The sequence below is a fragment of the Camellia sinensis genome, chromosome 8 (assembly GCF_055761805.1).
Source record: "Camellia sinensis isolate YWXY chromosome 8, ASM5576180v1, whole genome shotgun sequence".
In the NCBI taxonomy this organism is placed as follows: domain Eukaryota; kingdom Viridiplantae; phylum Streptophyta; class Magnoliopsida; order Ericales; family Theaceae; genus Camellia; species Camellia sinensis.
In genome coordinates, this window is record NC_138968.1 from 187,906,829 (window position 1) to 187,923,946 (window position 17,118).

A 17,118-nucleotide genomic window follows, 5' to 3' on the forward strand; every position below is an offset into this window, starting at 1 on the left:
TGAGTGTGGATCAGTTCTTGTATCCAGAGATCGATCTCCGAATGGTAGGTCAGTGCACGTATCCAGAGATCAATCTCAGATTGTTCTTTGGTCTCGTTTCTTTACATTTCTTTGATTTTTTTTGTTTTTTGTTTTTTGGATTGTACTCGAGTTTCTAGCTTAATTATACAGCGATTTCTTACAAACAAACGATCTGATATTTGCAGAAAATTTCGATCTGAATTTCTGAAGCAACGAGAAGGTGGGTCTCTTTTGAGATCTAGATACACAATTTGCATTGATCTACGATGTCTATAGATCTATGTATACTTGCACCTATTTTTTAAATTTTTTTTATAATTATTATTTTGATATCATCTTTCCAGATTCTCAGATCTCTCAAGATTTGAAAATCTAGAGATAGGCATGTATCTGATATTTTTCTAACCGTTTGATCTGATCTCTTGATCCTAAGTTGATTAGGGTTTCCATTTTGTGTGTTTCAGGTGTCAAAGATGGACTCTGGAAAGAAACCAGTGTGTGAGTTCAAAGGAAACGTAGAGGTAAAAAAAAAAAAAAAAAAAAAAGGCTACAGTTTCTTTTACACTGCCTGCGATGATTTGTGAAATTAAGGGTTGATTAAAGAGATTGAGGACTAGTGATAATCGTGATGAAGAAAACCCTAAAATTTTCTGCTAGAGAATAAGAAACAATAAACCCTAAAATCTCCAGATATATCAAGATACATAAATAAAATTAGTCCTGTATAGTTTATATGTGATTTCTTGGCTACCGATAGGTATCTGCGACATAAAATAAAAAAAATTTATAATAGACGCATCATGGGTATATCAATATAATTTTTTATTTTATTTTAAAAATGACACGTGAAAAGCATGTGCAAAATATATAATATATAAATATAAAAAAAGTATTAATATATTAGATACATAAATAAAATTAGTCGCATGTAGTTTATATGTGGTTTCTTAACTACCGATAATAAGTATAATGCTTGGGTCGACCGAGACTGTGCATAGACAAAAAATCTCTCTCTTAAAACCTCCTTCCCCGGCCTCTTTTTTGGCCGGCTGGCTGCCGTCTTTGGCTATGGCGGTCGGCTGGCCTCGCTCGTTTCGGCTTGCCTGTTAGTTCTTTCGTTCAATAAACTTGAGTCCCCCATTTTCTCCACTTAGGTGTGTCTTTCTTTGCTGTCCAGGATCTTCCTATAGGGCCGCCCAAGTTTGTCTTCAGTCGTTCAGGGTTGTCATTCGTGCACTTTTGGCGAGTAGGAGCTTGAGGGGTGCATTCTGGTCTGTCCGGTTGTCACTCGAGCGCTCCAATTCGTGTAAGAGTTTGAGGGGTGATCTTCTTTCTTTTGTATGGTGGTGATCTGTGGGTGTGGTGTTTCGGCAGTGGGTGTTGAAGCTCTGTCGTCAGCAGCAGAGTTGAAGCAGCTTAGAGTTTTTTGGGTTGCAGTAGGGGTGTTGAAGCATGGAGTTTTTTTCCCGGTGGTGGTTTGGTGTCCTCTCGGCCCGTGATGTTGTGTTTTCAGAAGAGTGTGGTGATCTGTGGGTGTGGTGGTTTCGGCAGTGGGTGTTGGTGTAGCTCAGCGAAGTTGTAGCAGCTTGGAGTTTTCTTGTGCTGCAGTAGGGGTGTAGAAGCTTGGAGTTGTTTCCGGTGATGGTTATGGTGTCCTCTCGGCCGGTGTGGGCATGGGAAGGTGGGCGTAGCAGCAGCCTAGGGGTGGCGTGAGCTAGCAGCTGAGGTGTGGGGCTTTGGGAGTTGTAGCAGCAGGTGGAGTGGTTTTTGTCAGAGGCGTGGTCTGTGGTTTCTGTTTTGGTGGGCTGACTAGATTAGTTTAGACTTTGTAATGGGTGGTTGGGCTGCTCGGGTATTGTCTAGTTTCTTTTTAGTTTGTTTTGGAGGTTTTGGTGGAATGATTATGTGGGGATTCATGTAGTTTAATTTTTCAGTTAAATTCTTCTTAACTTGGTTGTTTAAAATATCGAGAGGCTTAGGGGTTGATTGTATGGGTGCGAGTAGCAGTAGTAGGGGTATTTTCATACTTCCGAATCTCTCTCGATGCATGTCATCTTTCTGTACCTTTAATTTCATGCTGTTAAATGAAATTTTTCTTTACCGATAAAAAAAAAACTACCGATAAGTATTTAAAAAAATTTATAATAAACGTCATCATGGATATATCAATACAAAAATTAACAAAAAAAAAAAAAAAAAAAACACATAAAAGGCACGTGCAAAACATACAATATATAAATATAAAAAAATTATTAATATATTGTCTCCCATCTATGTTTTAAACTTTCGAGTAGATACAAAAACACAAGCAAAATATATAATATATAAGGATACAAAATTATTAACATAGTCTCCCTTCTTTGTTTTCAACTTTCGAGTGTCCTTTGACAAACTCGCTTTTTCATCTGTAGAGTAACACGAGTTGTTGCTACAACTATTGCTTATTCAATTTTTGATGTGCTTCCTTTTTCATGTTGAACAAATGGCCATTTTTATTTTCGTGATTTTTTCTTATAAAAAATAAAAAACTTTCCTCATCAATTATAGATAGAGAGTGCTTACGCCAGTTCATCGCTAGGGACTCATCATTATTCATTTGACAAAGACGATAAGGAATATCTGCCCGAACCAGTTTGGACAAGCAATCTTCAGTCCCAACAAACATTAAAGATTGATGATCTCACTCGGGCAAGTGATCTTCTCATGGCGGTCTCAGTTCGTGCTGATGTGAATAAGCAGAAAATCCTCAATCTTGCTATGGCAGCTGTTGATGAACTCAAACAATTGGCCATCTATCAGGAAGCTTTTTGGGTGCTTGACAAAGATGCTGGGACTTATGTCCTCAATGAGGTTGAATATAAGAAGAGGTTTAGTCCTCTTGACCCGACATTGGAGGAGATATTGAGGATGCTTAAAACAGAAGGGCCTATACAATTGGCCAAGTTGAATGGCACTGCCAATGTCTTGCCAGCAGGACATGGACTGGTAACCTTGCAGACCGAAGCTTCCCATGACATCGGGCTTGTTAATATGAATCCACCCAACCTGGTTTATATGTTTATGGATGTGGTAGGGTTTCTTCTTTTACTAATACAATTTATGTTTTATTTATTTGTTTATTGTATATATGAATAATGGTTAGTAACATAAGTTTTGTCCCTTGTTTTGATGTCAGGAGCACTGGGCCAAATTGTTCTCTACCGTTGTATCAAAAGCCAAAGTGCTAGAAATAATATCAATGGGACAGAATGGGGACCTTGATGGAGCTCTACAAGTGGTAATCTATAAGTGATTATTTATTTATTTTCCATTCTTTTTTTTTTTTGATCAGTAAAGAAAAATTTCATTAACAGCATGAAATTAAAGATACAGGAAGATGACATGCATCGAGAGAGATTCGGAAAGTACAAAAATACTCCTACTACTGCTACTCGCATCCATACAACCAACCCCTTGGCCTCACGATTTTTTAAACCAAAAAAAAAAGTTAAGAAGGACTTAACTAGAAAATAAAATACATGAATCCCCACAAAATCAACCCACCAAACCACCCAAGCTGCTCCTGCAATCCTCTTATCAACAAACTAAAATTTTCTTTTCCAACACCCAAGCTGCTATACACCTCTATTCAACCCAATTATTATATTCACCTTTTCTGCTGCCCTCCCAATGCCCACACCACCCAAACTAAAATCTTTTCAACAACCCATACTGCCAAGACCCACGCCTATGCTGCTACAACTCCCAATGCCCACACCATCCACGCCTATGCTGCTGCCCACACCATGCCTATGCTGCTGCAACTCCCAATGCCCACACCACCCACGCCTAAGCTGCTGCCCACACCACGCCTATGCTGCTGCAACTCCCAATGCCCACACCTATGCTGCTAATCCGATCGAGAAAACTCCATAGCCAACACCGGAAAACTCCAACGCCTATGCTGCTGCAACTTCCCTGCTGAACTTGACATTGCAGCTCCAACATTAGTTGTAGTAGACAGATCATCTCTCTGATTAATTACCTCCTTGGAAGAGCAACTCCCATTGCCACCGCTATCTCTTCCGCTAATAGACTCGCTGATTCCTTCTCCAGTGGTAGTGGCGGTGGTTCTAGTACTTCTCTCCGACCAATTACATTGCCTTGATTGAGTCTGATAGAATATCTTTGAAATCACAAGTTCTTCTTCTTTCTCACACCCACTGCAGATCCAAACACCGACCAAACACCGGGACACCTCCATACATTTGGAAGAAGTTTGCTCCTCAAACTCTCACTCGAAGAGGAGCGCTCGAATGAAAACCAGACAGATCTGAATCGACTTCGACACCCATGTTTCCGCCCAAACAAAGCATCGATACTTCTCCAAAAATCTAAACCAGAGTTCACCTCTCAAGCTCCTATGCGCAAAAGAGCACTCGAATGAAGATCCTGGACGGCCCCTGATGAAAACAACACACCACTACCCCCAATGAATCAGCTATAACGGGCCCCGAATCACCAAAAAATAAAGTCTACCGCAGCACACAAATCACACCTAGGTGGGAAAATAATGGGGGAATCAAGTTTATTAAAGGAAAAAACTAACAAACAAACACCAGAAAGAGCTAAGCCAGCCGACCGCCATAGCCAAAGGCGGCGGCCGGCCGGCCCAAAAATAGGCCTGGGGAGGAGGTTTTTAGAGAGAGAGAGAGAGAGGAGGTTTTTTAACAATGTTACTTATTTTCCATCCTTCGTACTGAGCTGAATATGAAATTTCAATTGTTTATGCAATGTTGATTTATACATAAGCACCATGAATACGGACGCGTGTTGATATGAAGTTCTTTTTAAAAAAATATAAGACAACACGTGAGAAACACACGCGGAATATATAATTTTTATATATTTACTATATGATATATATATATATATATATATAAGAATAAACAATTATTATGTGTCATTTATGTGCATATTTAATTAGTTAATTATTTTTTTGAAGTCCAAAGAAGAAAAATAAACATAAGTTGTCATTGATTTTCCTTTATCACTGAAATTTAAGTTATTTTGTTCAAACCTATAACATGTTTCATGTATGTCTCAATGATAGACATACATTTTCTCAAACGTTTGAAGTGTGTCCAAATTTTTTAGTTTTTTTTAGTTTTTTTTTTAATTTAAAATAGTAAGACATTTTTGGATGTATGTCCAACATGTGTTGGAATTGTGTTTTGTCGTCATTTGATACAATAGGCTACAGTTTTGGAAGTGACAAGCAAAGGCAGTATTCAAACACTCTCCAAGTATATTCAAGGGAGTTAATGTGGGTGCTAATGGGTTGAATGTATGCAAATGATACCGTAATTTTCTGTCAAGCAGAATGGTCTGAAATCATTGTTGTTAAAAGAGTATTGAGGTGTTTTGAAGTGGTTTCTGGGTTAAGGATTAATTTCCATAAAAGTGTTGTGTGTGGGATAGGTGTGGATCAGGGGCTGGTATCAGAGTTTGCTTCAATGCTTAATTGTTGTTGTCAGAATCTTCCATTAAAGTACCTTGGTGTACCATTAGGTGCAAACCCACATACAAAGCAGTGTTAGAAGCCTGTTTTTTTTTTTTTTATCAACAAAATAAACTTTATTAATGATAAAACTAAAGATGCAAAAAACATACAACAAAAAGAGAAGGGAGGTGCAATGAGCATCAAAGCTAAACTCAAAAATCCCAACTAGGTTATTGACAATTTCAAGAGAAAGCTGACGGGATGGAAAAGGAAAATGTTATCTTTAGCTAGCAGAGTTGTTCTCATTAAATCCATGTTGTCATCATTACCTGTTTACTACATGGCGTTGTTTAAGCTTCCAAAGTGTGTTGCAAAGGAGTTAGATAGATTGCAAGCAATCTTTTTGTGGAGGGACTCTGAGATGAAAAAGAAAATACATCTGGTAAAGTGGAGGGAGGTCACTATGAACTTGAAGCAAGGGGGTGTAGGGATTAGAGATACAAGGTTTGCAAATCAGAGCTTGTTGGTTAAATGGTGGTGGAGGTTTGCCTTGGAGGATGATTCATTGTGGAAGCAAGTTATTTGCAACAAGTACAGATCAGTTGAAGGGAGATGGATGCCATGATTTAGTACATCTGCTAATATATCTACTGTTTGGAGGGATATTCTGCATATGGTCCTGTCTAATCCCAGGTTGCAGAGCTTTTTTTTGCAGAGTATATGGAAATTATGATTGGGAATGGTTGTAGAATCCTTTTCTAGTAAGATAAGTGAAGGGGTGACTCCAGCCTGATGTCTCAGTTTCCTAGACTGTATCAGCTATGTACTGATTAGGATATATCATTGAATGGGCAACTCTCAAGGGCTAATAAGCAGAATAGGTGGGTATTCAGTTTTAAAAGGCCCTTGCATGCATGGGAGGTGAAAGAATTGGATAGACTTCATAATCTGTTAGGTGATAGGCCAAGGTTGACTATGAATCTGCTAGATACGCCAAGATGGAAAGTAGATCAAGAAGGGGTTTTTAAGGTGTGTTATGTGTATAAAAGTTGTGAATTGTCTTTAGGACCGGCAATAGGGTCCGTATCATTGATTTGGCATAATTTTTCCCCTCCCAAGGCTAAGTTTATAACATGGTTGGAAAGGAAAGATTAAAACATTAGATTTCTTGCATAAAATTAGAGCATTAAGAGAAAATGCTGACTTGTCCAGTATTTTGTGTAAATCTGAACCGGAGTCATTAAATCATATCTTGCTTTGGTGCCCCCTGGTGTGGAGAGTTTGGTCAAGTATTCTGGGTTGGTGGGGATTGTGCTGGGTTTTACCTGGAAATGTGCAATGTCTGATGCAATGGTGGATGGGTTGGAAATTTAGGAAGAAAGAGAGTCAGATTTGGAGAACTTTACTAGTGGCTGTTATTTGGTCGGTGTGGAAGCATAGAAATGAGTGTATTTTTTCAGGCTTTCATCCAAACAGTGGGGCCCTTACTGAGCTTATTAAAGTAAGGATCGCAATATGGTTGAAAGCTATGGATGCTCATTGCCGTTACTCTATTAATGATATTGTGCAGAATTTCCAACAGGTGAAACGGAGTATATGTTAGGTGATGGCCTGTAGTGGCATTGTGAGCACAGGTTTTGTATGCACGCTAGGCTGTGGCAACGGCTGAGTGCTGTTGGTTTTTGCCTTTATTCTGTTAGTTGCTCTTAATTGCTGCAGTGTTTGGATTAAAATTGTTGGTGTATGATTCGGTTATGAGGTGCAGTGTTTGGCATTGGTGAAGATGCTGAAAATTGGAATTGCTGCAGTGTTTGGCATTGGTGAAGTTGTTAAAAATTGGAATTGCCGTCTGGATTATGATACAGGTTCTGTATGCACACTAAGATGTGGCAACAGCTGAGTGCTGCTGATTTTTGCCTTTATTCTATTAGCTGCTCTTGATTGCTGTAGTGTTTGGATTAAAATTGCTGGTGCATGATTCGGTTATGAGGTGCAGAAAGGTAGTTGCTGTTTACTGGAAGCTTACGGATTTGGTCAAGGTGGAAAGATGCTGCTACTGCGGGAGCGTTGCTGTTGAGGTTTTTGGTTGGTAGCTTACTGACTGGTACTGTTGCTGTCATTGTGGTTGTTTGCTATTCTGTTTTTCTTTTTCTGTTTTTGGTTGCTTTGATTGGTTCATTACCAATCTCGGGTCGAATGCTAGCATATGATTGTGCTTCCTTCGCGGTGCCAACCTAGTTGGGATCGTTGGGGTTAGCTATGATGCTGCATGTATTTCCCGGGTTTATTGATGTATATTTGCATGTATCTTGCTTTTTTTACCAATAAAATTTTTGTTTTGTTGATAAAAAAAAAAGGGTACATGAGAGATGCATTGATTGTATATTGAATCTCTTCAATATATCTGGCTTGAACTTGAGTTAGCATTGATTAAAGCATCAATCTTTGTATGTGATAGAAAGTTTAGTAGCATTGGCACGCTTAATAACAATCTGAATCTCCTAAATAAATAATTGATGTAATTAACTCAGTTTGCATCCAATACTGGATTTTGAAATTATTATACACATGGTGGTTATATAATAACCCGGTACGTAGTAGATTGACGATCTAAAGAATTTAGAGTTGAGTTTTTGCCTTTTGAATGTACATCTAATTAAGTAGAGAAATCACAAATCATAATGTTTGAATTCTCATGTTTGATCAAACTCTCTTGTTAATATTGTTTTCCATTTTGGGATTCTGAGTTCATATATCCATGAAGCAACAATAATTTATATAGAGTTAATTATAGTCATGGTAAAGCATGCAATCTGTATACATTTTAGTCTATAATTATTTTTGTTCTCTCTTCACTTTAGTCCTTAAAATATATTAATCTTGGTTGAATGATCTTCCAGATGACAGCAGAGTTTCATGTTGCCTCACCACTTGTTGAGACTAGAGAGAGTTACTTTGCAAGGTACTGTAGGCAGTTGGGCTGGAACACCTGGGTTGTGGTTGATGTTTCTTTGGAAAGTATTTTTCCTAATCCAGCAGTCAGATTTGTGAGGAAGCCATCTGGCTGTTTCATCCAAGGAATCGGAAATGGATACTCGAAGGTGATCAAATGGACATTATCACAGATATCTCTTAACTATCACTGAATATCATTTTACTTAACTTTAAAAATTCCTACATTTAGACTCTCCTGATATGATTAATGTTGTTGATGAGACATTTAAGAGTTGTTTGTAAAATATTTTGCAGGTGACATGGATTGAACACACTGAAGTGGATAACACATCGGTACATTATTTGTTCAAGCCACTGGTCACTTCAGGTTTTGCGTTTAGTGCACAACGATGGGTTGGAACCCTAGCTCGCCAATGTGACCGTGTTGCTGCATTTATGGACGAGAGTGGTAGAGTTAAATTAAATGTCCATAAGATAAGAGTAATCTTATATAAAATTAATTGATTTTACGAAGTTTTTAATTTATTTATTGATGCAGTACTTATGACATTATTAATGTAGGTCATATTTCAAAGTTTAATTTGTATGACACATAGTAAAAATGGTATTCTTGAACTAATAAGAACAATAGTAGCACTATCTAATCACACTAATATGGTATAACTTGAATTAATAAGAGCACTAGTCATAATAAGAACAATAGTAACACTATCTAATCACACTAATATGGTATAACTTGAACTAATAAGAGCACTAGCCATAGGATGAGCAAAGCTAACTTCTCTCATCCTAGTTGGCGAAGTGAGAGAAAATGCCAGTTTAATCCATACGAACTTTCTCAAATCCTTGACTTCCAAACAAAAAGCAAGAGTTCTATTCAACTAAACTTTTCTCACGATACAAGAAAAACATGATTAGGAGGCATTTTACAAACGCCAATAAAGGGCAGGAAAACGCCAGCCATACTTTAAGTGGCGTTTTTCAAAAATCATAATGAATTCATAAATATGATATCCTAATAAGTTATCAACTGTTTGTTATTAATTCCACAGTGATGATACTGAGAGATGGAAGGAAGAATCTATTGATACTGGCAGATAGAATGATGAGAAGCTACCATAGCAGCGTGAGCAGCAGCCCCATTGAAAATCTATGGCAACCAATACCTGTGGATGGTGGTGAGGACATCATGGTCACAACAAAGCACAACTTTGGAGATGATTCACAAACTCCTGTTGGTGTCTATGTAACCGTTGCAACCACCATCTGGGTTCCAGCCCAACCACGTCATGTTTTTCACTTCCTTCGAAATGGGGATCATCGTAACATGGTATGTATTTTCAAAAGATTTGTTTTCTAAAAGAAAAAGTAATGATATACTCGTATACTAACAGAAAATACACATAATGTGACAGAGTTGTTGATTTTAGTGTCTAACCTAGGGTTTTAAGAAACCTTCAGGCTGCTATTGTATCATAGTTTAATTAGCATGGAGAGATTTTTGGCTCAAAATTGGGGTTGTGATGGCTAAAGATTTGCCCCATTGTCTTTGTTCTCTTATTTTAAATAATCTTTTTATTATAGGATCTATCTCTTTAGCTTTTGTAATAGAGAGTGCGTTTCAGACAAAGAGATAGGAGAGCATGAGACCACTCATTAGAGAGTGACAAGTATTGTAGGGTCAATTAACATTTTAAGCTTTTGTAATTAGTGGCGGTCAAATATAGTATGAGAGTTCTTTTTGAAGAGGTTTTAGGTTTAAGTATTTTGGTTTGCATTTATTTTCCATTTGAATTATGTTTCTCTATATGTTTGGAAATTTGCATCTTTATGTGTAAGATTGGATTCCACATGAGGTAGAAGGGGGCCAACCTTCTCAAAAAAAGAAACGATATGATCTCGAGACATATTTTATTAAAGGTGAAACTATAATAATCGATTTATTATTAACGTGGTGATCTTCAACCATTGAATATTTTTAATGAGTTTTTGTTGAATTCTAGAAAATACGGACACTTTTAAGAATATGACATACTCGTGTCATATTTGTGTTGAACACTGACACACTTTGGACACTTTCTGACATGTGTTCGACATTCGTCAGAACGTGTCTTATTTTTTAATTTTTTTTTAAAATTCGTACATTTTTTGGACACTTGGAGAACACAAATGTCTACCATTTAAGAAAATATCTATCAATTAGATACAGTGAAACTAATTATAAGTTTAAACAAAATAATTTAAGATATAAAATAACAATAATAAAATCATATAAATTTATAAGAATAAGTGTTATATAACATTTTTTTAGTTGTCATTTTTGAATGATATATTCTGACATGTAATAAATATTTAAAATTATATATTTTATGTGTATTCCTTATGTGTTGTATCTTGCATATTTTTCCAAATTAACATGTCAGTATGACCTGCATCCATACTTCTTAATTTCTTGTTGCTGTTTGATATGCAGTGGGATCTGCTCTCTGTCAACCTCAATACCCGAGAAATAGCTCACGTTACTACTAGCCGTGACCTTGGAAACTGTGTTTCAATCATAGCAATAGATGTAAGCTTCAGATTTTCTTTTTTCTCTTCTGACACTTTGTTTCGAAGAAAAATATTTTTTTTAACAAACATGTTTCATCTGCTAAAACACTGCTTAATTGTGTAGACTTCACCACTGATATTTTACATGCAAGAGAGCCAAACCAACTCAACCGGTTCATACGTGGTTTATGCACCTGTTGACATACTTGCTGTGAACTCGGTACTAGGTGGGATATGCTTTTTATCTTGAGCTCTTCCTTTAATTCTTTACTTTGAGTTAATAATTTTTTTTCTGATTAAAAAAAAAAACTCGGTACTAGATGGTGGAGATCCGGATAAAGTTCAGATGTTGTCCTCCGGCTTCGCCATCCTCCCCGACAGGCCTACAATGCATGGGGAGGAGATTGGAGGGACTCTCCTCACCATAGCATTTCAGATGTTGGATGAATCTGTATCGACCCGGGACTATCTACCTTCATCATCAGTGACGACACTTTACACCATCATCACTCGAACTGCTGCTATGATCAGGGCTAGAGTGATTCTCTGATGCATAGAAAAAAAGATGGGAGTGTATCATGGAGTGAAACAAGTTGAGTATATGATGATGCAATGAATATGGTAAGTCCTCTTCACTCCAAATTGAAACAAATTTATATAGCATAGGATCCTTTGTCTATTAAATCTTTCTGTCCCCTTGTGTCCCAATGCACTTTTCTTCATTGGATCATGATTCAATGTTTGAAATTTATTAAGACTGGGGGACAAAAATTTGGAGACAGAAGATCTTTGGAAATCTTTTGATGTGGTGGCTGTAAAGTATGATATGCTATAATACACAAGATTGCTCATTGGGTGATCTTCAGTCTCGATGCATGCGTACAAAAAGATTAAAATGGTATAAAAATATGTAAAAATATTTTAAAACATGTGAGGTGCACCAACTTAGTGACATTTATGTGCATAATTCTTTTAAATTTATAGGGTTAAAAGAGGATTTTTAAGATTTCAAATATATAGATACATTATGAGAAGTGGTCACTTCTCTTTATTCTTGTGAAGGGTAGGTCAACTGATCACTACTTGGCCCATCAATCTTCAAAATTTTCAATCTGTGAATTTCCAAGAATTGTACATTTTGGGTGATCATAACTGATGTGTTGTTCCAGCAAAGAAGAAAAAGAATAAATAAAAGAAGAGAGTCTGGTGATGCTCTACTACTAGAGTAGTGCAGTATCCCTAGAAACTTTAAAATAAAATTATGTAAGACTTAAAGTGATGTCGTGTACATTAAAACTGTTCATGTTATTGTTTATTTGTTTGTTTGCATGCAATCCTTCCTGTTGTATATAAACTTGGTATTTTATGGGTATCTTTAATTGTTGAATAATTAGTGTCTTAAATTTTATGTACTCCTAATATTATTGATTGTGTAAAGTCTATACTGCCATAGTGTACCCATTTCCTTCATGTACATTTGGGTTTTAGAAGTGTGGGCTTCACAAGTGTGTGAGAATGAGGAATATATCATCGTGGTATACCCGTTACATAAAATATAACTTATATATATACACTAGTATAAAAGTTACGTGTTACTATTATTGTAGTAAATTTAAATTTCAAAAATAAAAATCTTTTAACAAATTATTTGGTTTGGTTTAATTTTTAGAATCATACAAGGCACGTGCTATTATTGTAGTAAATTTAAGTGTCAATAAATTATTCTGTTTTGTTTGATTATTTAAAAATTATTTTTAGACTCGTGCAAAGCATGTGCTATTATTGTGGTAAATTTATATGTCAATAAATTATTCTGATTAGTTTGATTTTTTTAAAATTATTATTAGACAAATTTTTGTTCGTTTTAATAACAATTTAATGGTGAAAATGTATAAAAACCTTTCAAAAATTTTATATAACTAGTGGATGCCCTAAAGGCACAGTGTAAATTATGTTGGGATGAAAATACAATTGTAATTTATACGTATCATGTTGAAATTTGTTAAAGACACTGAAATAATATAAAGAAATATTATTATTCTTAAAGAACTTTTAACAATTTTGCTTGTACTATACGCTCTACAGAATAAAAATAAAAATAACAACATATTGCAAATCAAAATAGTAAAAACATACCTGCCTCATGGTGTATCATCTAAATGTTTAGGATTTCCTATCTAATTTAAAAGAAATCAGGTTTTGTATGGGAAGAAGCAGGCTGCAGAGTCTTGGTGGTTGACAAAACGGAGAGATGAATGAACTGATATGCTAGTGTTGAACTGATATGCTGTGTTGCAAAGGAGTGCTATGTTGTTATCTGTTTGTTGATTGTGTTTTGTTCTGTTACTTTGGTTGGTTCCTCACCAACTTGGAGGTGTTAGCAAATGATAAGATGGACTTTTTGGTGCCAACATAGTTGGGATGATCTTGCTCATCGTGATACTTTTGCACTCATCTCTCTTTATTGATGTAAATTGTTTTGTACCTTGTACTTTTCTCTTTCATCAATAAAGTATCTTTTTTGCTAATCAAAAAAAAAAAAAAAGCAAAAAGCAAGTTAAGAAAAAATTATAAACACTAAACAAAACACACAAATTAAAACTATTGTACACTTGTTAACGCTCTATAATCTTTAAAAAAAAAATAATACTAAACATCAAATAAAGCACACCAACAAGTGTTATGCGATCTCAACAAATTAAATTAAAAATTAAACACCAGACAATGCGTACTAGCCTATACTCTGCAATTCCAAACAAATCAAATAAATCAATGCATACCAATCAGTACTCTACATTCTAAAAAAAATGAATGCAAACTAGCTAATACTTTACAATTTAAAAAATAATAATAATAATTCAATTAAACACCAAACAATGCACACCTGCTAGTACTATTGTTGCCAATCAAATTATAACCACATAAGCAAAACAAACATTATATTGCCATACACCTAAGTCGATATATATGTTGCTTTACAAAAGAGTCGGTTAAAGCTTTTGCAAAGTATGTGTATGCTTCAACCTAAAAGTACTTGGTTACACTAAGAAACAAAAAAGTAATACTAAATCAATTGTACATTCTTGAGAATTTTCATACAACCTTAAAAAAAATTAACAACCATGTATGGAAATCAAATGTTTTTTTCCAAATCAGTTGTACATTCGGTTAAATTTATTTGGATAATAAAACCATTGGTAGCAAATCAGACAAAAAAAATTCAAAATTTAATTTAAATACTTAGCTGGTTACATTCAAGATGAGATAAATAAATAAAAAATTAAAAAAAAGCACATAAAAAAATGCAAACATTAAGAATAGGGAACAATTATCCACGAATTAAGAAAACATTGAGACGCTCATATCTATGAATTTAGTATGCAAAATCTAGTGTGTTTTTCTAAACATGCCATGATCATTAATAATAATTATGGTTTTAATAAATAAATAAAAAAACATAATTTTTGATCAAGTTAAATGTAAATAAGTTATAAAAACACATACAAAATATATATCTCTAAGACAAATTAAACATTTCCAAAAACCTTCACTTGTACATTCGGTTGAATTTATTTGGATAACAAAGCCATTGGTAAATAACTGTCATGAATAGAAATAATTAAGATATAAACATTTAAGATAATAATTAAGATAATAGTAATAAAAACACAAAAAAAAATGTCACGACCCAACCCTAGGGACTTAGGGTTAGAATCACAACTTACTAACGTATTCTAATCGTAGCAAATTAAACAGTGCAGGCGGAGGCCAACGGAAATAAAAATAATTAAACAGAAAGTTACTTCATTCTACTATTTTAAAAAAAGTACATCCCATAGGCTTTTATTATTTTATTATGCAGCGACCGGCCATTAGAAAAAACGACAAGAAGAAAAGAAAAGAAAAGAAAAACAAATTAACGGATGCGCATCAATTTCTTGCACAGATTCCACTACACGAGGTTATGAGCTTTCCTTACATCTCATCACCTAAAAGACTAACAGCAATAAGCACACAGCAGAATGAGAAATATTATGCTAAGAGTATAGAGAATACAAAATAACCATGGACAGTTGGTGAAGCCAAAACATTTACATAATTTAATTTGGTACATAAATTATTTAAGTGGCAAAAACTGAAATACATAAATTATATAAATAAATAACCATAACCACAGTACAGAACAGAGGTCACAGAAATGACAGTCAAAACAAAGGTCAATGGATCCATGACAAACAGACGACCACAAAGTAGCCTTACAGAGGCCAATGATTATTTAAGTCCCCCAATGCGTGGGACTCCCGTGGTGGTACTTGCAAAACATAATTGTTTATAAGGTCATAGTCAAATATTCTTTAAAATTTAAACAAACATATCCATAAGTTTCATTTTAAACAAATAGAGTTCAGAAATTAATCCACTTAATTAAAATATTAATATAACTTATAAAATATAATTTGTATAAAATAAATTATGGTAAGTCAAAACATATGTAAAATATATTATGGTAACTTAAGGTATAATATAATTCACCTTAATATTGACCCTTAACTATACTTTCCACTATCACAACCTTCTCCAGTATCTTGCGTGCCTCTCCTTCTTTTTTTCCTTTTCTTTCCACAGATCTTGATCAACTCCTCCCTATTTATAGAGAGGTAAAAGCACCCTGAGACAAATATGTGGCACAACTCAAATCCCTCCCCAGATTTGATCATAAATCACCATGGATTTATACTTATCTTAATGAATATTTATGATAATTACACTTTGGCCAGTTCTCTAACATAACTATATAAACAAATTAATTCCTAATTAATTTACACTTTATCACATACCAATAGAAAATTTATTATTTATTTTACTACCACACCCACTATTATTATTATTATTGTTATTAATATTTATTTATTTATTTATTATTTTAATAATATATTATCACATACAACCACAATTATATATAACTATAAATAGTTATGTGGTATTTAATTAAATGTTCAAGGTGTCACATTTCTCCCCTTCTAAATAGAAGTTTGTCCCCAAACTTGACGTACCTTAATTTTCAAAAAGGTGTGGGTATGTGGCTCACATTTGACTTTCCGTTTCCCACGTAGCTTCTTCAATACGATGATTTTGCCATAAGACTTTTACTAACGGTATGATCTTGTTTCGAAGAACTTGATCCTGAGGATCGAGAATTTGCACTGGTTGCTCTTCGTAAGAGAGATCCTCCTGAGCTTCTAGGTTTTCATAGTCGACGACATGTTTTGGATCTCGGAGGTACCGTTGGAGCATTGAAACGCGAAATACATTGTGGACATTGGATTATTCAGGTGATAGTGCAAGGCGATAGGCTACAGGACCAATTGTAGACGTCCCCGAACGTCCCGGGAGAAATCCCGTTTTGTTCATTGGGGCTTACTACAGTTCGGACTCAAATGTCACCGTCCTGTATCCAATCTCGCAGAGTGCAATGCAAGACCGATGAATCATCAAAGAGTCCAAATCTGGCAAATTATTTTGAAAAACTGATTTTTAGAAAGAAGTGCCAAACATGAACTGCTTTGCCAGATACAGAGTCGCCACCTAAATATTTTATTTTGGGAGAATTTAGGAAACCCTAACTCGTGCCTAAGGCCACGTGTCCGTCATCACCAAAGTTATCTCGGCTCGGGAACTTGGGTATGATTGGGGAAGGTCACTTCATGAGCACCCCCGCTCGCCCGATCAAAGATCAGCCTCTACTAACCATGATATCGAGTTTTGAAAACATTATGTGCTCTTATTTCGGTTATTAGCCTAGAATTACTATGTAATGCGCGCAGCATACAAGTATAGACTGGATCATCTGAGTTGGAACAAAACATTTCATGTTCAGTTTTTTAAAGCGGTTTGCTACTCGCAAGTAGGCTAAAATACGGATTTTGCCACCCTCAAGTAAGCTTAGAAAACATGGTGATTTGCCACTATCTAGTGGGCTTAAAACTCGCAATCAATGAATTGTTCCAATTCAGATAATCCAACCTTTACCCACAAGCATTCAGGCAGTTATATCACATAAGCACTTAGCCTCATGGTAAGCATGCTATCATGGCAGTCACTCACATACA

The 17,118-nt window shown here is 35.3% G+C and overlaps 1 protein-coding gene across 1 annotated transcript; it reads left to right on the plus strand.

The window, feature by feature from the left end:
• The first annotated feature begins 494 nt into the window (after window positions 1-494).
• On the plus strand, window positions 495-11,558 carry LOC114274839 (homeobox-leucine zipper protein ROC2-like). Its single transcript, XM_082885877.1, has 10 exons — window positions 495-542; window positions 2,569-3,090; window positions 3,197-3,298; window positions 8,404-8,604; window positions 8,753-8,938; window positions 9,020-9,041; window positions 9,511-9,788; window positions 10,932-11,027; window positions 11,133-11,235; window positions 11,329-11,558. Exons 1-10 carry the CDS (start codon window positions 495-497, stop codon window positions 11,556-11,558), a joined length of 1,788 nt encoding a protein of 595 aa, XP_082742003.1.
• The last annotated feature ends 5,560 nt before the right edge of the window (window positions 11,559-17,118 follow it).

What these genes read in the sequence shown, in the direction of transcription:
- LOC114274839 (XM_082885877.1), top strand. Translation starts at nt 495, where the DNA reads ATGGACTCTGGAAAGAAACCAGTGTGTGAGTTCAAAGGAAACGTAGAG. An exon ending in TCGGAAATGGATACTCGAAG is followed by an intron (nt 8,605 to 8,752) that starts GTGATCAAATGG and finishes AATATTTTGCAG; the next exon opens with GTGACATGGATTGAACACAC. An exon ending in TTTCAATCATAGCAATAGAT is followed by an intron (nt 11,028 to 11,132) that starts GTAAGCTTCAGA and finishes TTAATTGTGTAG; the next exon opens with ACTTCACCACTGATATTTTA.